The following is a 16,781-nucleotide window of genomic DNA, read 5'->3' on the forward strand; positions in this document are numbered from 1 at the left end:
TCAAGACTATTTGAACACAAGTCTCCCTCCTAACAGTTGGCCTACTTCTGTGAAACTTGTAAGAATATAATTTAAAAAAAAAAACAAACCTGCATTTTATTTTATTTAATTGAAATTACCCAGCAGGTTCAAAATCAGACGAGAAATACAGATTTGTATGCAGGCCTGGCTGCCATAAAATGCCTGACGTTGAAAGATAATCTAAAGATCTTTGGTCCTGAATATGCTATGAATCTGTGAACTCACACAAGAAACAGTTCAGGTCATCTCCATGATATAGAAATACAGCGTTTACTATCTATCTCAGTTAAGAAACAAATCCAGCATTGTTGGTTGATGTGTAGATTAGCCACGTCCTTAATGAGGGACAGCATCATGGGGTGTTTGGATTGATTCCCAAACAACAAATTTTGTTTTTCCCCATTCCCTCTAAGTGTACAAGAAAGTAGGAGTGTCTTCTGAGCTCTTAAGGAAAGAGAGATTCACTCTTTGAAGTTACAGAAAACCAGTAGCTATTTATGGGGATGTCCTTATACTGTGGGGTGATGGTTGCTTGATAGTGGGATGAGTGATGACAAGGCATAGTGTTTGTGTTACAGTGTTGGGAGTGTTTTGAATATCCTCTGGGTGTCTTTGTTTCACCAAACATACTAGTTGCTTCAGACTAAGTAATGTTTATCTAAACAGATGCCCTCTAAATTAGAGTTGAAAGATTTTTCAGGACCTCTAGTCCTGGTCATAGTGATCATATAGATATGATTCAGTTTGAGTAATTTGTCAGTCACTCTTCATTTTAAGTTATGTTCATCAAATCAATGACACTGTCAAAAGAGCTGTGTCATACCAGTGGGCATACTTCCCAACTTTTTACCAGCTTTTGGTTTTGTATTGTTATGATAGCAAAAGTAAACTGTATTTTGAGTTAGACTAAAGTCATACTAAAACTTGCCATGCAACAGTAATTTCCTGGAGTAATCCTGGTAGCAATTTTGAAGGCGCTTCAGAAGAGCAAAGGCTTGCTTTCATTCTGTTAATTTAATAGTTATGTCTAGTTAAAATAAACAGAGATGCAATTCTTCAAGAATCTGTCCCTTATAAAATTCATTTTTATGTTAAGAACACGGTATGAGAAACTGAGGCTTTGTGGTTCGCGTAGGATTGAGTGTTTGCCTTTGTGAAGGATATACCTCTCTAGAATTCGTATGATGTTACATTGGATTGGGCTGGAATGAGCTGAAGTAGAATGTCATAAGAAGAATGATCCTATATAAACTAGGAGACGTTCTTGCTTATGTCCTTACTAGATTTTTATTTCCTATACCAGTATCTGCAAACAACAGATCTGAGAGAAAGGTCCGGATTCGTTTTATTTTTTTTTCTACCTGATCAGCTGAGTTTGAAATGCAAAATTTTTTCTACCTTTAAAAGTGAGGTACAAAACACCAGTTTGATAGGCACATACTAGCCCATATATTTTGATGCTGGCAGTAAGCAGAGCATCTAGTAAGCCAAATAAATGTGATCTGATGGCACTTAACATGATAAACATTGAATTAAACGATGCATACTTTTTTAGTATCTTTTCTTATGGTAGTGATGTACCTGAAGAATATATTCAGATCATCATATTACTTGATTAATTGACATCAAAATCCATGGTTTCTGGGAGACAAAATAAAACTGAAGTCGTGTTTTCAAATGCTCCCTTTCTTCTAATTGCTATGTGTTGAATGAGTAATCAAATGTAGACTCCCAAATGCCAACCCTTATTCTATTGAAATCTTAATTCTTAATTCGGTTTTATATATAAACTCTTTCTTAAATTCTATTCATTTCAACTTAAATGATACCTGAAGGTGCCTCTGTAATCCCACAGTCTAATCACTGAACAGTAGAGTTAAATTCTTGAGCAACATTCAGATGATTTGGTTTAACAGTGACTACTACAGGGGATGTTACATCAGTACCATGATAATTTGCTGTTTGTGACTTCCTTTGTTATCAAATGCCTGTAGTGCTTTCAGGCTTGTTTCAGTCTGAACTTGCTACTCATTCAATAAATGCTTTCGAGCTGACAAAGCATGCTGAATTTGCACTAAGCCATGAGCATTAGGTTCAGAAAGAAGTTCACTTGCCATTTCAGTAATTGGCGTCAGTGGCTAAATGCAAAGAGACCTTGACGTGAATTCATAGCTTCAAAATGGTTGTATTTAAGTAGTTGCCGTGGTTTAACCCAGCTGGCAACTAAGCCCCACACAGCCCTCGCTCACTCCTCCGCAGTGGGGAGGCGAAGAGAATCAGAAGAGTAAAAGTGAGAAAACTGGTGGGTTGAGATAAAGACAGTTTAACAGGTGAAGCAGAAGCCATGCACACAAGCAAAGCAAAACGAGGAATTCATTCAGCGTTTCCCATCGGCAGGCAGGTGTTCAGCCATCCCCAGGAAAGCAGGGCTCCATCACGCGTAACGGTGACTTGTGAAGACAAACGCCATCACTCCAAATGTCATCCCCCTGCTTTTCCCCCCAGCTTTATACGCTGAGCATGACGTCAAATGGTATGGAATATCCCTTTGGTCAGTTGGGGTCAGCTGTCGAGTTGTGTCCCTTCCCAACTCCTTGTGCACCCACAGACTACGCGCTGGTGGGGTGGGGTGAGGAGCAGAAAAGGCCTTGACTGCTCAGCAGTAACTAAAACATCTCTGTACTATCAACACTGTTTTCAGCACAAATCCAAAACATAGCCCCATATTAGCTACTATGAAGAAAATTAACTCTATCCCAGCCAAAACCAGCACAGTAGTAAATGGCTAGGAATATGAAGTGTGCTGCATCATTACAAGAGAAGTTCTGAAAAGTTAATGCATGAAGGCTTCCAAATCCATCTTTTTGGTTTAACTGATTGTAATTGTTACAGAACTAACTTTGAAGCTTAGTGTGACACTTACAATAGATATTCTGTGCTGTGGAATTATTTCATTGTAAGTGTAATCCAGTGCTTGCAAAATAGTGATTCAGTCTTTTTCGTTGCCCAATATGAAGTATCTCCAATAGACCCAGAACGTGGTAGAGGAGGCATCATGTTCAGGAAGACCGTTGTTCCAGGATGCGGCTCATCTCTCACACTGTAGGCGTGCTGACACTGCAATTTTCCAAAAAATGAGAGATCTGGCTGCATATTATGTGGTAATGGGGACTATACTTGTATTCCTCCTTGGAAACAAAACAAGATGGTGGCAATAGGAAATGCTATTTAGGGAGGATGTGTGAGGCTATCTGCTTTCTGCAATTTTTCCCTCTCCTATGTCTACTTCATCCAGAGTTGTTTCAGTAACGATGTTGGTGGGTATGTCCCTGTCTGGTCAGTTTGCGGACCTGGTGTGGATGAATTAATCTCATTCCTATCTGAACCTTCCAGAAGTTGGTCTCTGTGATCTGGCACATTCTTGCACAGAGAGAAATATTCTTAAAGAGGTAGCAAGAAGCAAATAGCAGTGCAAAGCAAAGGCATTTATTTTGTTCAAAACCAAAATGTGGTTGGATTTTTAAATTGTGTATGAATTTAAAAAGCCTATAAATTCAGCAAAAAGCATTTTTTAAGTGCTTTTGGAAATACATAAACTCACTTTTTACAGAAATGTAATACCAGCCCAGGAGACCACAAATACAACTTTTAGAGCTGTAATAAGAATTAGCTCTGAATCATACAGAAGGTGCTTATATGCTTTAAAGTTTTAAGATTGCAATAATTTTAGGAGTCGTAAGTATTTGTAACTGTGCAGCGTCTGAGCTCTTGGAGTAACTCATGGACCAGAAGAGAAAACTTTCCAGGTTCAAAATTCCAAGTTACTTTCTCTAAACCATTGTCAGGATATTTGAGGAATGATTCATGAGCTTTTGAAAGCTTGGCAGTAGTATTATGAACATCAAGAGTATGAAACAGATATTTAAGAAATGCTGTTCAGACTGTTATTTCAAACATAGTGCTTCATGTGGTGAGTTTGTTTTTCTCTCAGGAAAGTGAAGTTACTGGATTGTGGTGGTCTTTGAAATATGTTTTCCATATCACTTTTCTACAGAAGGGATTTTCTGATTTATTTTGTACATGTTACATTTTCTTCATGGTCTGGTCAGAATTTGTTTTTTAGATACCTACTAGTTGACTGCCACAGGGATTGCATATGATCTTTTCTGGTTACAGATCCCTGTGAGATTTGCAGCAGAGTTACCTATTCTACACAATCCTTTTGGAATATTTACTCTGTATCTGTTAGTCTTAATGTTTATACGTATTTTGCAAAGAACTGGTGTGCTTAGCAGAATTAACAAATTGAAGTGGTCTCTTTTTTGAGCTTAGAAATGTGTTGGCATTGAGAGGTGTTTTCCAACAGTATCTAGTCTCTTAATGGTGTTAACTAAGTTTCACATTAATCTTTTTAATTGGAAATGTTTTGAAGAACTCGTGCATGACCGATAGTGGATGATCATAAATTAAAATAACTGTTTCACTTTATTATACAAATAAACCACGAGAGCAGTGTCAGAGCCTCAAAGTACACTGCACAGAGTCGGACTGCATGTGTCTGCATGCAGAAGACGGAGATTATGCAGTCTGTTTTGAGTCAATTCAAACATTATGCTGCTCTATTCCAGAATCTCCTCTTTGTTTCTGTACCAAATGGGCAGACAACTTGCTTTTCTCCATGGAAACACTGCATCTGTTCCGTGGTAGTCCCAAGGAGTGATGTTAGCAAATGTTTCTTCCTTAAGTTGTCAAGTTATTGTTTCAAAAGTTTTATCAGATGAAACATTTTACTTTCAATGTTGGCACAACTTGTCCTGAGGAAGGAGAGTGTGGTGGTGGCAGCATGCTTGTCAGATCAACTAAGCTTAAAGAACTATTGGTACTGTTATATTCTTGTCGTGACTATAGGGTTCTTAAGTGGAGTGAGCGGAGGCTTTAACTTTTTTCCCTGTTTTCTTATTTAATTGTGTACTAGTTGTTGAAAATACAGTTCTTAAACAGCTGTCCACCACTGTTTCTTTCATTACAGGAATTCCTTTTTTGACAGTTGGAAAATATTTTGCTTTTTAAATTCAGGGTTATGTGGTTAAGTTTTATTTATTTATTTTTAATCTCAACTTGCCAACAGAATTCATATCTATTATCAGATTAGTAGGATTTATTTTCTTAAACCAATGGTTCTCAACTTGTTGCTCATGGATTGCTTTGATCCGTGCGCTACTTTGAGGTCTGTAAAAGGTAAATAAGAAGAGTAAAGATATTATTAATCAGCTAAAAGGGCCAATGCAAGGATTCATGTCTGCATTTAGTAGCCGACACACTACATTTTTAGTAGTCGACACACACACACAAAAATTGCAATTCATTCAAGAATGTAACACATTTTCATGTTGTATGAAATCATATATTTCCCAGTAATGGCACAAGTGTAAAGCTTGTGTTTAAAATCTCTTTTTTATGAGAACTTGTGGCTTTCTGAACACTTAAGTAGTATTATTATCTGACTCTTTCTGGGCATTTCCTTAGGTTCCTGTTAACGATCTTTTGAGAAACTTACAGTTAATATTATTGCCTATTGGTTATAAAGACTCTTTTGCAGGAGAGCTGAGACAGATTCGAGGAAGGAAAGAGAACAAATCGAGACAAGTAGCTAGCTGCTCTCTTATGAGAACTAAAATGAGGTAATTGACATCTGGAGCCTGTTAGGAAATGCTGGAGTGCGTAATGCTTAAAATCACTTGATGCAAATTTATGTCCTTTCAATGTTTTATGAATTCTATTAGGAAATGCTACTATGAAGGTCCTGCCTCTTTCTAAGACTGAAAGTTGCATTTTCACTATTGCAATAAGGCAGTAATTTACCAAAATTCGTTACCTATATTTTAGCAGTTTTTTGAATTAAGCTACAATTTCAGTAACTCTGAAACCAGGGCATAAGAGATTGTGTTACTTCTGGCCTAGTTGAAGGCCTGTATATTGAGAAAAGCAAATGACACAGCAAATACATAACCCATGACTGTGGAGAGCAAAATTAAAATGTGAATGAGTACCCTGAGCCAAGAAATGCGATTTTAGAACATTCTGACTTTCTGTTGAGCAGAGGTTTGTTAAACATCTGTTAATAAATAATTATTTGAAACTGGCAAAATGTAATTTTGGGGAGTAATTTAGTGTTTGTTTTCTTTTAATATACCTATTCTTGCACAGTATAGATGGTTACTACCTGTGTGGTGCTGTGCTGGAGTGCTCTTTGGGGGCAAAAAAAGAGGTTGTATATGGAAAAGAATGGCCGAATACTGTAAGACAGCTTGCAGCTTCCTGGTTTTAGGAGGCAGTCTTTCTTAAGGGGGACTTGCCTTTGGCCCAAATGAGGTGGTTGAATTTCCATAAATTCAGAGTGTCTGTTTGGCACTGACAGAGAAGACTGTGAACTAAAAAGAACTGACCTTGATACTTCTCGCATTTCTGTATTTGTACCAAATCCTTTTGTATACAGTTTTTCCTTTCCATGGATTTTGATGGGTTGAAGAAAGTAATGGAGGCATGCATGGAGATCCTGACATTGGAGGGAATAGGGCCTGCAGCGTGAGAAAGAATAGGTAGGTAGCATGTGTGTAAGAGAGAAAAGAAAGGCTCTTCAAGTCCTTGGCATGTAAGAGTGAAGTGCAGTTTTAGAACATTTCTAAAACAAAATATGAAGAAATATGATGCACTCAGATTTAGCAGGGAGGGCAGGTATGTAGTAGGAGGGGGAAAAAAAAACCAACAGTGTTCCTGCTGTGTCCGAAGTGGCATCTTAGGTGATCCTCTAGTTGTTCTTCTGTATAACTGTACGCCTCTCAGTTCTTCTACGGCGTAGTCATATCTCATGCCTATCCTTCTGCTTTGATTTTAGAGAGCTAACTCTGCTTTCACTTTCATGAACATGAAAACCTCCACTTAAAAATTAATAGTAAACTGGCATACATCTTGCAAAAACAATGGAGAAATTTTTCTCTTCAGTAGTCATAACTCTGCAGATGGGTCAGTGACATACTTCTGGCAATGCTAGGAAAAACATTCCGCAATCTGCACAGTGCTACTTCAGAGTTTTCATGGAGCATAACTTAAATTGTAGACAAACACCATACAGCCAAGGTGGTAATTAATGCTTTTTCAAGTATAGCATTTTTGCAGACTTCTTAGAAAATGGCTTGAATTTGGCATGGCCGATCTTGAAATAGCACAAGAAATGTTTCACTTTGTTATTTAGGTTCACAAAGCAGCGTGCCTGATACTTTTTTTTTTTTTCGCAGTGAATTGATTTTTAGGAGCGCTAATGTGCTGGCTATTAATAATACATGAGGGGTAAAACTTGTACTGGTAGGTAAAAGACACGGTTGGCTTGTCTCTTTAGGCTTCCTGTAGCGTAGCAGTCTCTCCTCACTAGTGTTTGTTTTGCCTTTTAACATACTGTGTGCCCACTGGGCGCACCTGGGCGCTGCTAATAATGGTTTTGGGAAGTCTGCAACTGGCCAGCTTTCTGCCTGTGCATGTGTGCTGATTGATGCCAAAATGCTGAGTAAACGGCAGGACTGAGACCTGCTTTACAGTTCTTGTTTGTCATGTTCTGAGCAAACAGTTGAGCAAACAGTCTATTGCTACATGTCTATGTTTCCTTTTTTTTTCCCCCAGGTGTTTGTTTAGATGTGTGCTGTTTTTTGGTTTTTTTTTTTAGTGGGCATAGCTGTTCTGTCTGTGCCTTTATATATAAAGCTTAGCAAATATCCAAACTGTGTTCATGCAGAACCGTTCATGCTTTTGAAGATGGTGGGAAGTCACCTTACGGTTTGGCTTTGAATTCACATTATAGGAAAAAAAAAAGCCAAACAGATTTTTCATTACAGGTGAAAGAGACTTTCTAAAGCTTTTGTAATCAGAAGGAAGATGCCTTCTGTGGCAAACCCCTCATGACATAGTTCCCTGAAAAGCTTATAGCTGGCTTCCAAGTCAGAGCGGCACTCTATCCTAGCAACGTAGGAGAGTCCCTCCTCCTCTTTCCAGAGGAGCGTAGCTGGGGCACTGTGTTGGGGACTGTGAGCCAGCGTATCTTGTGATCTAAAAGATCCGTACAGCTGAGGTGGATGTTTATTTTTTAGTTGTCTTCATCTAATTCTGTTGATCAATCTTAATTTTTCAGTTCCAATCTCTCTTAAAAACTTTGTTGCTTTTATCCTGAAATTCTTGGTTCTCTCGATTTCTCTTGTAGTCAGTTCTCTAGTCTCAAGTTGTTTTTGCTGGGATATTGCAACACTTGAAAAATGTGACTGAAAACAGTAGGGTGCGCAGAGTGGTTATATCTATGCGTAATGTTAGTAATGCTGTCAAGGGCTTTGTTTTTCTTTCTTAAAATAGCCGTTTAGTTTAAAGCTCAAGATGAATACAGCAGCATTCAGTGAGTTATTTTGATGTCTTAGGTTCAGACTTGGTGTCTTTTAATAGGAAATGGCCTTCAAGAGATGAGGAGTTGGAAATGCTATCCTGGGAAATGCTTCTGGTTGTTATTGTAAAACATCTTTTATCATGCATTTCATACACAGACTATGTGTATGTATAGAAATTTCTTCTGCAGGAGTTAAAATACTGATTTTTGTTTTGTGTCTAATATTTTTATATACAGGTTTATTCCAGAGTTGGAAAAACTTGAATAATATATTTTATCCATGTTTGGAAAAAGATAGTTGCTACAGACAAAGAGGATTAACACTGGTATTGCAAAAAGATGAGTATGTTAAAACCAAGTGGACTTAAGGCTCCTTCAAAGACCATCAAGCATGGCAGTACATTGCTGAAAACACCTGCATCTGTTGCAGTTGGTAAGGAATATTTAAATATCTTAATATTTCCCTCATTTATCTTCTAACAAAAAGTACCTCGAAAGCTATGAGTATATGCTATTTTTACTATTTATACAAAAGTATTTTTGCTTATATTTCTGATCTAATGAAAATTATGTGTACAACATGCAAAAAATCTGAAGTTAATAATTGGATGTGCTCAAGCAATTTTCCTTGAAGAAACCTTGTCATGATAAAAATGATTGGGTAGTTTTTGAGGCAAGACTTGTAATCTTCACAAGATTTTTACCAAAACCTATATTAAATGCATTCAGTGTCTCTGTCCTTAGATTTTGAATTATTGTATTCCAGAGATTACAGTGTTTTCATAAGTAAGAAAATTTGGAATTGTGCTCTTCCTTTTAGAAATCGTGCTTTTCCAAACGCTTGTTACATTGAAACGAAGTGATGATGCTCTCTGGAATATTAGTGTATTTGATTCCTGTTGCTTTCTTATTGTGCTTGATTCCAGCTCCAGCAGAAAAAGCAGCTTCCAGTGAAAAGGCCTCAAGCACAACCACTGCAGATGTACATGAAGAGTTTGTGGATGATTTCAGAGTTGGTGAGCGTGTTTGGGTCAATGGAAATAAACCTGGCTTTATTCAGTTCCTTGGTGAAACACAGTTTGCTCCAGGACAGTGGGCAGGGATTGTTCTAGATGAACCGATCGGTAAGAATGATGGCTCTGTGGCTGGAGTTCGCTATTTCCAGTGTGAACCCTTGAGGGGAATATTTACAAGACCGTCAAAATTGACAAGAAAAGTGCTGACAGAAGATGAAGCCAATGGTACACAGACAGCTCATGCTTCTAGAGCTACATCACCAACTTCCACATCAGCTGCTAGTGTGGTGTCTTCGTCCGCTGCTGCGCTTCCCCCTTCAGGAATTCCACAAAAAACTTCACCACTTGCTGCTAAGGAACATTCAACTCCTTCTCAGATTAGCAATCTTTCAAAAACTGCAAGTGAATCTATATCAAATCTTTCTGAAGCTGGATCACTAAAGAAAGGAGAAAGGGAGCTCAAAATCGGCGATCGAGTTCTGGTAAGATTCCTCTGCAGCCTCTATGTCTGCTGTTTGATTGATGAATTGTAACTTCTGCTAATACTCAAAACTTTTCTACTATTTCCTTGGTCAAGGTAATGTAAATTTATGCTCTAGCTTTCTTTTCATTGAATGTCTTCATGCTCTTCGCCTGCAGTTTTGCATACTGTGGGAAGATCTTTGCAGTACCAAGATAAAATGGTTAATTTGGCAGTTTTTAGCCTATTATGTTTTGCCAGTGTTTAAAAAAAAAACATTTGGTCTTTAACAACATATTTGTAGCTTATCTTTCCATAACTTCAAGAACTACAGTCATGCTAAATAAAAAATGAGCTTGTGAGATTTCCATGCCCTATTCAGGGCCTTGTCTTCAGCAAGCTAACAGTTCAATAATTGATTGTTCCCCTGAGTAGTGATAGGCAGCAACAGAAGTAGTCACATAATGCCACTGATCACCCAGGAATTACGTGTTCTGTTGGTGATGTGCCATGTTACTTGGCTGCCCTTCCTAAATTCAGAACCATAAATGCTTCTGCTGATGTATCATTTCACTCTTTTAAAAGGGAGTTAAGTTTTATTAGTTTAAACATTTTTTTTAAAAATAATTAGGTTGTATACCTTTTATATTTGGATCAATGTAATAGAGCATGAGTCATTTTTCATAATTGATTTGACACACACCTACTAAGAAAAGTGGGAAACTTTGCCTTGAAACACTAGCCTTTGCTTGAAAAGGCAGTAAAAAGCTGGTGATACATTGCTTATGTTATGTTTTTATTTAAAGGCTATGTATGTAGCCTTCAAATACAACCAGAATGATACTTGTATGTCCACCAGATCTACGATCACTAACAGAGATCTGATTTTAGGTTTGAATTACTTGTGTGTGTCATTAAGCTGAAGAATTGTCTTACTGTTATTTTGATACCATCTGTTTTCATTTACAATATAATTTTTAAAATTTTCTTTAGGTAAAAACAAGGACAGGAATGAATGCCCTGGCATAGAAAGCATTTCTGGGGTTACCGTAAGAACCTTTTGTGGAAAAAGTCCATGGATTTTATGTTTGTCCTGCACGACCCCACCAGATAATGATTCTGCAGTGAAAGTGGATTGATATTTTAATTTTTTTTTAAGGAAGAATTTGACTCCTCTTTCTGTGTTTAAAACATTTCTGAGCTTAAAACATAGGGCCAAGTTGAAGAAAGTGTGAAGGAGACTGAAGTGAAGTGACGGCAGGGTTTGGCTGACAGCTAGAGTTGGGCTGAGATGTGTTTTCCTGGAGTGGCAATGGAAACAAAGATTTACCATTTATCCCTAACTGTTTCTGTCAGAGACTAGAGCCCTGTTGTATTCCAGTCAGTGTTGTTTTTTTAACCACTTGTTTGCCTTTTTCTCAAGGATCTTTGTGAGATCTTCTGGGATGTCCTCTTTAGGTGGGAAAATTCTCCGATGCCTACGAAGGCATCGCTCTAGCTGTCCTGTATCTTACTAGTGCAAATTACAGAAGCAGCATATCCTAAATGGCACAGTTTGATAGTAATAAGGTCCCAAATTCTGTTTGTTAAGTAGAACAGATTAAACTTAGTATTTCATCCTCCCTACTTCCTCTGTTTGCCTTAAGTCTTCCTGTTGAATCATCAAATTGTAGTTTGAGGTTTTGGGGCAATTCCTAGCACAACATGTCAGTGATGCATATCTGTAATTTATATGCCGGTATAAGATAGTGTGTGCACAGGAATATGAATATTAAATGGACAGGATTCTTGTCTGCTGTTTTTTAACCTTTTTGGGTCCCATGCTAATTTTTTGTAATAGATCCCAGACTCTGCTGATGTCATGTCTAATAATAATTCAGATGTAAATCTCTTAAATCGCCAGGTTAGTGCAAATGATAGTAAACTTGGCTGAATAATCCGTTCATCTGTTAATATTTTTTTTCTCTCTGGCGCTGAACTCCTGTCCAGCACTATGGACTGTAGAATTGAGCTGTTACTGAGTAATTGCTGGAAACTGTCCTCCAGAGCCTACAGCTAGCACCGGTTGTTGTGAAAGACCTGCCTGTCACTTACTGTAGCTTGCTTAGCCATTCCATCTCCATCAAAGGTACAAATGCAACTGGACTGCTCGGCGTCATTTGTTTTTTATTTATACTGACAGCAGTAACTTTTCAGTATTATGTTACGCAAGAGGACGAGAGGCTTGATGGAATTTGTAAGTCCCACCTCAGCACAGAATTTCCCCTCTAAGTGACAATGCAGCGTCATAGGCCCGAGATACACTCCCGTCTGACCGTACCGTTGCAAAACTCTAGCGACTAAATGCTGCCCACATTCATCAGTTCTTGCAGTTTGGACTGACTGCTGTTGAATACTTTGTGAAGGTTCTTAGTAATAGCAATGCTGTGATGATTATGGATATATAGGGAAAACAACTGCTGGGAATTGTGTCTTGAAAACGGTGAGCCTCCAGCAGTGTAGAATTGCAGTTCAGCAGAACAATGAATTCATGATAGACAAAAGCTCATTTGAGAGCCTTATTAAAATACTTAACTGGAAAAGTATGTCCTTAAGGGCAAATTCATAGACGGGTAAGACACAACTCATCAGCTAAGATTACATTCTAGAATGGACTTCAGATGTGGCTCAACTTTGTTGATCTTTGTGTGTGATCTTAGGGTGTGGAGTGTTACGCTGGAGTATTTCAATCTGTTAGATTTTTTCCTCTAACTTTGATTTTAAAATGTACTTAATAGGAATTACCTTGAATTGATCTGTTTAATTTTTTTGTTTGTTTTGTTTTGTTTGTTGTTGGTAGTGACTGCCTGTTTTTGGATGATACCTTCAACGAAAAAGGCAAAATCATACAACTTTTTTTCTTCCCAGTCTGGATTATCAAGAACCAAGAGGCCATTCTGACAAATATTTAAATGCCAGAGAAATGCATTTACCAATTCCCGTCTCACCTTGGCTTCTTTTCTGCATTACACAAATGTAAATTTGTCAGAAGTTTGTTGAACCTGAAATGTTCGGTTCAAAGCATTTCAGGCTTGACAAAGTGACGTTTCCCAACAGCTAAGCTTTGTTGGAACATTTTTCAGTTCCTTCTGAGATGTTCGTAGTATTCCTCTACATGAAAAAAAGCTGTAAACTCTTCACAGTTGCTTCTGCATTCTGTCACAGAAAACTACTGCATCAGATGTTCATAGCCAGTGGTGTTGGGATGAGGTAGTTTGATTAAAGGCTGTATGTGCAAAGAAATCTTGAAGAGATGTTTAAAACTGTAGAGCATGGTCTGTTGTTTTGTGTGGATAGAAAAAATGTCTTAAGCTTATTTTCTTATTCCTTTGATCTCTAGTTGTTTCACCAGTCTTTCGTGCACTTAAAGTTAGAATTACCTAATGCTACATGGTCCCATATGTAGTCCCCCCCAAACTGATGTCTTTAAAAAATATATAGATTTAGTAATAAAGGAAGCTTCCAATGTACGGATCCCTGATTTATTGGATACGACGACAGGTGCCCCACAGGATCTTTCCTTAATTCAGATAACGTTAGGAAGAATAGTGGTTACATACAAACTAAGCGTTTGGGGCACTCATTCAGATGCTTGTCAGAGAAAAGAAATTCCACTGCAAAAAACAAGTAGAGTTGTGAGGTGATCGCCTATATGTTCTCAAACGCAGGCTTGCTTAGAGTAACTCATGTTAGGTTGGGCTGAACAATGCAATAGATGTGGAGATGAAAAGATGCAAAGGCAAGCAGGCTTGATTTTTCAGGGGGCAGAAAACATCTTTTTCTGAAAGACCTTGTGTATTAAAAAAAAAAGTTTCATTAACATCAAAACAGACAGACAGTGCTTCAAGGTGTGTGATATGTCAGCTGAGTTGTGTTCCTGTGGATGCCTGCAGACAAAAACACTTGGTAGTAGATTTGCTGCAACAGTCAGCTGCAACTTCTTCCCTTTTTCCCCCCTCAATTTAAAGACGACATGTTCCAGGCCGTTAAATTGACATGTAAACATCAAAAAAATAGCTCATGGTAGACATCAATGTCCATAACGGAAATACAATAATCATGGAGGAATTCACATTGTCCTGTATTCTTAGAAGTTCTCTTCCTTGACATTCTGGAAGAGTCAAAGCAAATCAAACTAAGTGAAGTGAATACACAAGCTGAAGTATTATACCCCAAAATGGATGTTCCAGGGCAAAAGGAGAGGTCCTTCAGATTTCTGTAGTTTACTCCTTCTCAAAGACGATTAGGTGAAAACAGCACGCGAGCCCTCTGCTGTCTTGGAAATCTCTGATAAGAAGTCTGTCTCCCTCAAATCCCGGTATATCTGAGCCATATTCAGCAAGCACTTAAATGCCTAGTTGACTTGAAGCTGAGCGGTAGTTTTCCTTTCACTAACAAATATTTGGAAGTACTTCATGTTAATATGTAGAAAGTTGAAAATATAGGGAGATAAAGTACTTATTTTAAAAAATTGTGGTTTCTGATATGTAACTCCTTATTATTCAGCTTTTCATTTGTTGCATTGATGTATAACTGGAAAAAAAAATATAGCTAAATGAAAGAAAAAGTTACTAATGCAAAAAGTAGTTCAAATAGCTCTGTATTAACCATAATTTCCATTCTTAACATCTGAAGTATGTTCTGGAATCTGGATATGATTTAGTTGTTAGAGAGAGGACATTAACTCTGGGCAGCCCGATCTCGTATTTGGGGATCGCTGTAAAGTAGGAAGTGTTGATGTGGAAATCTGCATTTCCTTCATTGCACTTGTCCCGCCTTTCCTGGGTTAATGACAGAGTGCAAGGTCTTTTAACACAACTGCAGTTAATTTGCCTGCTGAAAATTAGGCTACAGCTTCAGCATTTTGAACCTAGTGTGAATAAGAATTCCTATGCAAAAAGTGATCCCTTCTTGTGCCAGTGGAAGAGTTGTCGCTAGGTACTAAACCAGATGGGGAAAGAGTAGGTGAAAACTAATTCAGAAAACAAATTACTTTCAGGCTAAGCCAGTTTCTGTTTCCTGTTTGAGTTGCAGCCAGAGAACCTGTTTGCCCTGGTATTGCAAACACTTACGATTTCTTAAGAGCCCAATGCAAAGTTGATTTAAAAAACAAACAAACAAACAAAACCCCCTGGACTAACCAACCTGATAAACCCAACTTGTTGAAACAAAAGGGGGGAACCTGCCTTGTGTGACAACCGTTGCACTTGCCAAAGGTTGAAGCAGCTTGGAGAGCATCTTAGACTTTTCGCGGATGGACCAGGTGCTGTATTTTAAATAAATAAATAAATAAATAAATAAATCTTATCAACCTAAGGGGCCTTAGCCTTCTCAAGGGATTAAAGTGCTTTCATTCATTTAACCAGTTACAGCTTCATCATGGTCTGCCAAATCTGATGCTTCTGGAGCTGAGCTGTAAAGCTGTAACTTGGGCCTCAGCCCATATGTTCACAAAAGGTTGCAAACTAGATTTACAGGCATATGCTGATGTGGCCTTTTTGGAAAGTTATTCTCTATGCATGAATAACATCTGATTTCTTCTTATTGTCTGTTTTACACTGCTCACTCTGAGTTATTTCGTGCTTTGTTATTTCTTAGTAAGTTCTGTAGTGATGTAATAGGCAGAGACTGATAGGAGATTATTGTCAGATTTGTTTCCACCCGTGTAACCTATCTTCAAGTAAACATGACGTAAGTCTGTCAACTGATTACATTCCAGGACTCTTAAAAGCAACGAAGGGGAAAAGAAATTTCACATGTAGAGAGAAGTTTCTCCCTTTAGAATTAATCCTGCATTGTCCTTGTGGTATTTTTAAGTTTTCCATTTTCTAGTTTCTATAGTTGAATTCTGAATTTTTTATATATATATATATATTCTGAATAGAAAATGCACTTCTGAGTTTAGTCTATTTAAAAATCTATAATAGTAAGTATTTAACTGTTAGAAAAACAAATATTCATTGGCATTGTTACAGTTAAAGCAATGTAAAAATATCTCACCATAATGCATGTGAGGATAGAAAAGGAAGAAAAATTTGGATGTTGAGAACATGAGATTGTTGTGTGCTCTACTGGGGCTGTCTTGAGCCTTATTTGTTGTGACTGCAAATGTATCTCAGTGCTTAACTGCTCAGTCGTGCTTTTGCTTTATCCTTAAGCTGAGTTGACTGTAAGGTATTTTGATGGCTTTGTCATGTTAAGTCAAGGATGAAAGTAATTCTTATATTTATGTATGTATATTTAGACATAGTATTTTGGATACTGTAAAGTATAATGTAGATTAGTTTGTGAAGTGGTTGCCACAGCATGAAATATATATATGAGAATATAGCTGAAGGATAAAGGGTATCCAAAGGCTTTGTCTGTAATTCATGATTGTGGTGATTTTCTCTGTGCAAACTGCGGCTTTCTGTTAACGTTACATTTAAGCATTTTTCAGGACATAAGCTCACGGATGAATAAGATGTTAAATTTATATTATTGCAGCAAGGTGTGTGTTGTGTCTAATTGTGAGTCATTTTGTTTTGGCAACTCCTTATTTAACTTAAAATTGCATGTGAGTTACTGGGATATAATGGCAGCAATAGGTGACTTCTCCACGTGCTTTATTAATAGTTGGTTCCTGCAAGACTGATTTTTTTTTTGTGTGTGGACTTTCTGTCTCCCTTCCCCTCCCGCTGCCTTCCCAAGGGGAGTGATATCCAGGAACATGTTGTCCTTGCTCATTTCAACACAGGATGGGCGAAAGAACAATTTATTTATTTACTTATTTTAGTCTTCGCCTTTGCTTTTTTTGTGGTGGCGAATTCACATGTGGCTTTTG

The 16,781-nt window shown here is 37.7% G+C and overlaps 1 protein-coding gene across 3 annotated transcripts in view; it reads left to right on the plus strand.

Moving 5' to 3' along the window:
• Positions 1 to 16,781, plus strand: part of CLIP1 (CAP-Gly domain containing linker protein 1) — a 79,793-nt gene that overhangs the window by 11,064 nt on the left and 51,948 nt on the right. For 2 of the 3 annotated variants that reach the window (XM_075167661.1, XM_075167662.1), the window contains exons 4-5: positions 8,681 to 8,876; positions 9,370 to 9,941. In XM_075167661.1, coding sequence (XP_075023762.1) covers positions 8,783 to 8,876; positions 9,370 to 9,941 — 666 coding nt within the window. In that variant the 5' untranslated portion in view covers positions 8,681 to 8,782. Of the gene's footprint in view, positions 1 to 6,517; positions 6,621 to 8,680; positions 8,877 to 9,369; positions 9,942 to 16,781 lie in introns of all 3 variants that reach the window. The other variant, XM_075167663.1, reaches the window with a different exon arrangement.

Source organism: Calonectris borealis, chromosome 18 (assembly GCF_964195595.1).
Source record: "Calonectris borealis chromosome 18, bCalBor7.hap1.2, whole genome shotgun sequence".
Classification (NCBI taxonomy): domain Eukaryota; kingdom Metazoa; phylum Chordata; class Aves; order Procellariiformes; family Procellariidae; genus Calonectris; species Calonectris borealis.